Source organism: Castor canadensis, chromosome 3 (assembly GCF_047511655.1).
Source record: "Castor canadensis chromosome 3, mCasCan1.hap1v2, whole genome shotgun sequence".
Taxonomy (NCBI): domain Eukaryota; kingdom Metazoa; phylum Chordata; class Mammalia; order Rodentia; family Castoridae; genus Castor; species Castor canadensis.
The window spans coordinates 85856012-85863728 of record NC_133388.1 but is presented as its reverse complement, the minus strand read 5'-3'; the positions used below and the strand labels follow the sequence as shown (position 1 = coordinate 85863728).

Sequence of the window (7717 nt, the reverse complement as noted above, 5' to 3'; positions counted from 1 at the left end):
TCCCACAAAGATGTGGCCATATGGGTTGAATCTCTGGGAGGGGTACATTGTGGTACTAGGAAGATGCCTTGGGAGTCAGACCTTCAGCACGTGCCCCTTCTGTGCAGCCTGTCCTCTGGGGACAAAAGTCTGCGTGTCCTAAGCTATCATGAGCATTTCCCGTATCTCATTGAAAGGTGGTGAGGGAACCGGATGTCATTCCCAAAGCTATGAGGTCCAGAGTGATACGTGATGGTTTTTAAAGAGAATGTGAAAAATCAACATTCTGCTGTGTTCAGGGTTGGTGAGTGTGAGTGTATGTGTATGTGTGACAAGGACAGCCCAGTGTTCTTTTATATGCTACTGCAAATATCCTTAATAAGTACAATACTGTTGAAAGTGCCATAAGACTGAGAGTGTTTCCTACTGTATATCAGTGAGGCTGTAACTGTCATGGTGTCACTGTGAGTTTACGGACTGGCGCCTATTGGTGTCAAGTTATGTGTGAGCCTGAGTCGTGGGTGCATGTGTCGCCATCATTTCTCGGTGTGGATGTGTGTGTGCATGTACCACAGCAATGTGTGCATTTCTGTGATGCTGGGTGTGGGTGTGGTGTGAAGGGGAAGATGTATGTCACTGTGTCTGTGGGGGTCCTGCCTCAGAGCCACCCCAGCCCGCCCTCCTCCCCCAGTTCTGTGATTCCCTCCCAGGCGGTGGCCCTGCCCCTCCCCTCATCTCCCTCCCAACCCATCTGTGCGGGGGGAGCTGGTGCTGCGGCCCCCCCCCACCCCTCCCCATCCAGGCCCCATAAATAGCAGCAGAGCCGGAGCTGGAGCCGGCGCCAGCGGCTGGAGCAGCAAGGAAGTCAGGGCCAGGGCCGGAGCACTGAAGACAGAAGCCCCCCAACAGAGAACCCAGGTGAGCCCACCCTTCTTCCCTAGCCTAGCCCCAGCCTAGCCCAGCCTGGCCCCATCTCCAGAACAACATCCCCTCTAGCACCCAGAGAGGTCTCCAGCCCTGCCCAGTCCCCTCACCACCACATTTCCCTGCCTACCTTGGGGGACTTACAAGAACTGGGAGATTTGTGGCAGGAAGGCAAAGATCCCCCAGCCCAGACCCTTCCTCACACATTCAGAAAGACACACATCATGAGCAGGTGGGTATCCGGCCAGAGAAGGCTCTCGGTTCTGACCAAGGTACAGGTACTCTCATACCCTCCTGGAGATGGGCACAGAACAAAGAGGGACAGACAGAGGGTGGGCCACTCAAACACACCAATGCACACCCGCTTGGAGAAGAACAGCATGGGATCAGACAGCCTCACCCCGAGACCTGGACAGACAGAGGTAGATAGACTGACCAGACATGCACTCAGGCCAGTGTACCCCTGTCTGCTGCTCCCCGAGGTTTGATACCACTGCTGGGGGAGGGTGGTGCGCATGCATCCCACAGGCAGCATGGAGGGGGCCGTGGTTCCCCCAAAGCCCTGTCGCTAAGAGACAGTGGCAGTGCTGCCAGGAAGTGTGAGAACAGGGGAAGGGAGAGGGATGCAGGCTTGTCATAGTGGGAGCCCCTGTAGGAGCTTTCAACAGAGCCCTGGTCCTGACTCTTAACTCCCCAAACCCACCTCCCTCCTTTCGCATCAGGTAGCCAGAAGGTGAGAAGGGGTAAGGAGAGGACAGGGACAGCCCAGCAGGTCATCATCAAACCTGTCTCCTCCTGCCCATTGCAGACTTCATTCCTGAGGCCTTTTCTCTTCAGACCTCCAGGGGCCTCCCCACCCCTGCCCCACCCCCTTGCCCCAGTTCTGTTCCCTCATGCCAAGACTGAGTGCAGTGCTGGCTCCAACACCAGTCGGGAAATAGCAGAAGGTGCTGAGACAGCAGAAAGTATGGATCGATGGACGACCTAGGAGCCAAGACTGCCAGGAACCACCCCCATCCCAACCCTCCAGCCCTTTACTGTCCCATCCATGCACACCTAGGCTGGCAGGGGTGACAGAAGCACAGGTATCCTGTGCTGAAGTGAGACGCTCTGGTCCTCTGCTCTCTCCTGCTCAGAGCTCTGGCGAAGCCAAACAGAGGGCAGGGGAAGCAGAATGTCCGTGAAATCCCAGGGTTTGAGGAAGGAGGGGAAGGGTTACTGGCCCAGGGTCCCCAGAGAACAGACGCCCCCCTCTCTTTCCAGTGTCCAGGCCATCTGCTCTGTCCCCACAGTAACATGTCGGACCCTGAGATGGGATGGGTGCCTGAGCCCCCAGCCATGACACTGGGGGCCTCTCGAGTGGAGCTGCGGGTGTCCTGCCATGGCCTCTTGGACCGAGACACGCTCACCAAGCCCCACCCCTGCGTGCTGCTCAAGCTCTTCTCTGATGAGCAGTGGGTGGAGGTGAGAGCAGCTCCGGGGTTTTTCCTTAACTAACCTGGGTTAAACCTGGAACGGAGGGAGGGTAAGGGGGGCAATGAGAGCCTCATAAGGGAATGTGAGGACTCCAGGGGACCTTTTCTAGGCTATGTGGGTAACCATGGAGACAAGCATGCCATCATTACAAACCGAAACCATTTTACAGGTTCCTGAGATCACCCCACAGGCCTGATGAGAGCCCCACAGGGCTGAGGGTTCAATACCCCAACTGGCAGTACCCCAAGCTCAGGGATAGCCCAGGAAGAAAAGAGCCGCTTTTGGGGGATGTGGGAGCTAATGACAGCTGGCGTGACCTGGGCAGACCAGGGCAAGGAAAAGTAGCCTCAGTTCCCAAAAGGCCCTCACCCTTCCTGCCACAGGTGGAACGCACAGAGGTGCTTCGCTCCTGCTCTAACCCTGTCTTCTCCCGGGTGCTGGCCCTCGAGTACTTTTTTGAAGAGAAACAGCCCCTGCAATTCCACGTGTTTGATGCTGAGGATGGAGCCACCAGCCCCAGCAATGACACCTTCCTCGGTTCCACGGAGTGCACTTTGGGCCAAGTCTGCATTCCCACTCTATCCCACCCTCATTAGCTTCTGCCTCTGGAAGCCAAAATAAGAGAGAGCATGAGCTCTGGAGCTAGTTCATTCTGGGCTTGAATCCCAACACCACCATTCACAGGCTGTGTGGCGTTGGGAAAGACACTTAACCTCCTTGAATTTTAGTTTCCCTAGCTCAAATATGGTGGGAACGGATGTTATAGAGTCCCCCTCTTTGGGTGTGTGGCAAGGAGAGGGCCGAGGACTGAAGAAGGGGCTTGTGCATGCTAAGCAGACCCTTTACTGTCAAGCCACACCCCCAGCCCCCTATACTTCCCTTTTAAGGCTGCTGTAGGAAATGAGTCCAGCTCTAGCCCAGTCAAAGGACCAACCCTCGCAGACACTCAGTGATCATTTATTCTTCCACTCCTTATGCCCTGGCTATAGTGGAAGCACTATATCTGGGTCTCCCTTCATGTCTATCCCCAGATTGTATCACAAACCAAGGTCACGAAGCCATTACTATTGAAGAATGGGAAGACTGCGGGCAAGTCTACTATCACGGTAGGCAAGATCACCTGTGCTCACCTTTGGCCAGGAATTCAATACTCCTGCATGGATATTGATGGTGATATCATGCCTAGGACTACCTCCACCTGTGGAGTATAGCATGGCTCTTGTGGTAGGAAGAAGGAAGTCCTACCATTTGTGTCTCCCTTGCAGATCGTGGCTGAGGAGGTATCTGGTACCAATGACTATGTACAACTCACCTTCAGAGCTCACAAGCTGGACAACAAGGTTGGAACCCCAGAGTCCAGGCCCCCTGTTAGAGTCAAAGGCCTCCCATTGGAAACAGATCCCAGGGGCCCAGGCCTGCGCCCTTCTCTGTGTTAGCCTCCTCTCCAGCCCTCTTTGCAGACCTCTCCAGACTTATAGGCCCCTTCTCCTGGATCTCCAGGATCTGTTCAGCAAATCTGACCCTTTCATGGAGATCTATAAGACCAATGGGGACCAGAGCGATCAGCTGGTCTGGAGGACTGAGGTTGGTGCCTGGGGCTGTGGTATGGAGGTGGGAAGAACAGAGTAGGCAAACCTGGACAGGAAGTGACCAGTTCCCGGTGCCTCTCCAAGGTGGTGAAAAACAACCTGAACCCCAGCTGGGAGCCATTCCGCCTGTCCTTGCATTCCCTGTGCAGTTGTGATATCCACCGGCCCCTCAAGGTAAAGCCTCAGCCGAGCAAGCACAGCCTACTTTGAACCTTCCCTGCTGAGTGTGGCAAGCCTCCTCCTTCTCCCTCATGTGATAAGCACTTTTAACTGTGAAATAAATAACAGTTCACAGCTCAAAGTTAAGCTTCCCACATGTGTCTTTTATCAGAGGCCAAAGTTCCTGGCAGACTGAGCGAAAAGAACAAAGTTCAGCAGATGGCCTCTCTAGACAAATGAAGAACCTCTGTTTGGGCCTAGAGGCTGTGAGGGCTGTGAGGCCCCACCACCCTAGGCAATCACTGCAGAGCATCTCTAACCCTAGCCCCTACTCTTCTCCTCCCTCCCCAGTTCCTGGTGTACGACTATGACTCCAGTGGGAAGCATGACTTCATCGGAGAGTTTACTAGCACTTTCCAGGAGATGCAGGAAGGGACGGCAAACCCTGGTCAGGAGGTGCCACAAAGACCCCACTCTATCCCCAGAATCCCACCCAGATGCATTGGGGAATTCTGAGGGTGATGCTGAAGAGACCACTGTAGGTGACAGAGGTGGAGAGGGTGGAAAGAGCCCGAATTCAGCTGAAAGACAGGGCCATGGGGGTCTTGCTTTGGCAAGCTCTGCTGGGAAGGGACAAGAGCAGCCACCCGATGGACTTATGACCCTGTACTTGTGGGGTGGGTGGGGTCTAGATGCAGTGGGACTGTATCAATCCCAAGTATCGGGATAAGAAGAAGAATTACAAGAGCTCAGGGACAGTAGTGCTGGCTCAGTGCACGGTAAATCCCAGTTCTTGCCTCATGCCCCACCCCGTCCCTGCTCCTGCCCCTACCACAATCTCAAGCTTTCCCTTGCTTCAAAGACCAGTTTCTCTGCTCCCAGGAACTGGGAACCCTTATCCTATTCCATCCCCAACTGCAACCTCAAAAACTCTGGCCCTTCCACTTTCCCCAGAGACGTGCTACTTAAGGTTGTGAAAGAACCATCCCATTCTCCCAAATCTCCCCCTATTCCAGGTGGAGAAAGTGCATACCTTCCTGGATTACATCATGGGTGGCTGCCAGATCAGCTTCACAGTAAGGCCCCTGATGGGGACACAACCTGGGAGCAAAAGGGAATAAGCTAAGTCCATGGCAAACTGAAGGAACCCAGAATCCCACCGCCCCTGCTTAAGCTTTTCATGAGTCTCATTGTCACCTTGTACCCCACATCCCACCTCACAGTAAGCCTGCCTGTGGATTCCCTCAGACTCATCCTAGCCCTCCCCATAGACCTAGCTCTAGCTTAGGCTCTCTGTTGGCTCTCATGGCTGCAGCATGACCCTTTCCCCATCTTCACTCCCACCAGGTGGCTATTGACTTCACCGCTTCCAATGGGGACCCAAGGAGCAGCCAGTCCCTACACTGCCTCAGTCCCCGCCAACCCAACCACTACCTTCAGGCTCTGCGCACAGTGGGAGGGATCTGCCAGGACTATGACAGGTAAGAGGGAGGCAGGGCAGTGTCTGAAAGGAAGGTCTTGCCTGTTGAGCCTCACAATCTTTTCTTGTCTCTAGTGATAAGCGGTTCCCAGCTTTTGGCTTTGGGGCACGAATCCCCCCCAACTTTGAGGTAGGCTGAGTACAAGGGAAGGGAAAAAGACAGGAGAACAATCATCCCCTCACTGCTCTCACTTTATCTTCACAGGTATCCCACGACTTTGCTATCAACTTTGACCCAGAAAATCCTGAATGTGAAGGTAAGAAAGTCCTATCAGCCAGGGTTCCCATGCCACACATGCTGGCACAGGTTTGTACATCCCATATAGGAGCACCACCCCCATACCCATGAGCCCAGTTTCCTGTCCCTTCTACCCATCCAATGCCTGCCTTCATTTGGTAAGACTTCCAGTACTGTGGCTCACCCAACTCTTCCAGCTCCAAGGACCACCCAACTCTGTCTCTCTGCTTAGTGAAGAACTTGTGGCTAGCAGTCCTAAGACCAGAAGCACCACCCTGCCTTAAGGAGTGTGGAAAGGGCTCCCTGCTAATCTCTGCCAGCCTCACCTCCTCTCTTTGCCCACAGAGATCTCTGGGGTCATCGCCTCCTATCGTCGTTGCTTGCCCCAGATCCAGCTCTATGGCCCCACCAACGTGGCCCCCATCATCAACCGTGTAGCTGGGCCAGCCCAGCGAGAGCAGAGCACTGGCCAAGCCACGGTGAGGAGGCAAGAGGACAGCCGGGTGCTGCCCTGTGTCCTCGGGTGCTGGGGTCAGGACCTGGGATTGGGATGAATGTCAATGCCCTTGCATGCAGAGGCAACCCTTCCTCCTCCTCCTCTTCCTGCCATCAGAAGTACTCTGTGCTGCTGGTGCTCACTGACGGCGTGGTTAGCGACATGGCCGAGACCCGCGCTGCCATCGTGCGTGCTTCCCGCCTGCCCATGTCCATTATTATTGTTGGCGTGGGTAATGCTGACTTCTCTGACATGCGGCTATTGGATGGCGACGACGGTCCCTTGCGCTGCCCCCGAGGGGTGCCCGCAGCCCGAGACATCGTCCAGTTCGTACCGTTCAGGGACTTCAAGGATGTGAGTGCTCTTTGCCCCTTCCTGGCCAAAAGACTCCTTAGTGCTTCAGGCCCCCAAATCCGACCTGTAGGTCTCACCCACTGGTCATACTGAGAACGATGCAGGCACCCAGCCGGCCATCGCAAAGTCCCGCCCCTCCCTCATTCACCTCCGGTGTGTCCCCCTCTTCTGTCAGTAACCCTGTGTCTGCAATCCTCCCCCAGGCGGCTCCCTCTGCGCTAGCGAAGTGCGTCCTGGCTGAGGTGCCCCGGCAGGTGGTGGAGTACTATGCCAGTCAGGGCATCAGCCCTGGGGCTCCCAGGCCCTGCACACCGGCCACCACCCCCAGCCCCAGCCCCTGACTGCTTCCCACCAAACGGACACTCCCTCAGCCTCTCAGTGAGTCCTGGGGACCCAAAGGCATGGACAAAAAAGGGATGTAAAGTAGGGTTTCCGGGGAGCTCATCTTGGCTGGGGGTAGAGTAGAGGAGTGCTTGTAACTACACCATCCTCTCCCAGGTGCCTGTCCCGAGACCCTTGTGGCTGTAAGTGACCAGTGCCTCTGCCTCTTGGACCAGCTATGTTCCCTGGGTCCTGGAAGTGAGTGATGGGCCCTGCTCCATCTCTCCAAGCACCATTCCCCTCAACTCTATGGCCCCTCTGTGACTTCCTTCAGTGATTCTGACTTTCTGGCAGTTAATAAAGGGAACCACCCCTAGCACTTCGGCCTGTACCCATCATTCCTCAGATGCCCATTGGGTAGCCCACAACTCCTACACACAGCATAGGAAACCCCAAACAGGCTGCTATCCTGCAGTCTTACCCCAGCTCTGTGCCAGTGAGATCTAAGGAGCCCCTACTCTCACCTCCCAAGCCCAGGGGGTCTAGACACCATGGGGGTTGATTGCAGGAGATGGGGAAGAGTAATAAGAGGCTGTCAAGAGGGCAGGCTGATACCTTCTCACAGCTGTCTCCAGAGAGGCCCTGCTAAGTCCCCCAGGGGCTGAACCCCAGCCCCCACACAGCTGTGGGGCAGGCCAAGA

The 7717-nt window shown here is 55.4% G+C and overlaps 1 protein-coding gene across 2 annotated transcripts; it reads left to right on the top strand.

The window, feature by feature from the left end:
* The first annotated feature begins 762 nt into the window (after positions 1-762).
* On the top strand, positions 763-7395 carry Cpne6 (copine 6). 2 transcript variants are annotated; one of them, XM_020181763.2, is made up of 17 exons: positions 763-897; positions 2196-2367; positions 2763-2942; positions 3411-3485; positions 3645-3719; positions 3880-3963; positions 4053-4142; positions 4479-4583; positions 4820-4906; positions 5144-5203; positions 5475-5608; positions 5683-5737; positions 5813-5864; positions 6191-6324; positions 6459-6695; positions 6899-7073; positions 7194-7395. In XM_020181763.2, exons 2-16 carry the CDS (start codon positions 2200-2202, stop codon positions 7034-7036), a joined length of 1674 nt encoding a protein of 557 aa, XP_020037352.2. In that variant the 5' UTR covers positions 763-897; positions 2196-2199; the 3' UTR covers positions 7037-7073; positions 7194-7395. The 2 variants fall into 2 exon arrangements, with proteins under 2 accessions (XP_020037352.2, XP_073924417.1); XM_074068316.1 differs by having other exon boundaries at positions 782-897; positions 2167-2367.
* Positions 7396-7717: the final 322 nt, after the last annotated feature.

What these genes read in the sequence shown, in the direction of transcription:
- Cpne6 (XM_020181763.2), top strand. Translation starts at nt 2,200, where the DNA reads ATGTCGGACCCTGAGATGGGATGGGTGCCTGAGCCCCCAGCCATGACA. An exon ending in CTCACAAGCTGGACAACAAG is followed by an intron (nt 3,720 to 3,879) that starts GTTGGAACCCCA and finishes CTGGATCTCCAG; the next exon opens with GATCTGTTCAGCAAATCTGA. An exon ending in AGAGCACTGGCCAAGCCACG is followed by an intron (nt 6,325 to 6,458) that starts GTGAGGAGGCAA and finishes TCCTGCCATCAG; the next exon opens with AAGTACTCTGTGCTGCTGGT.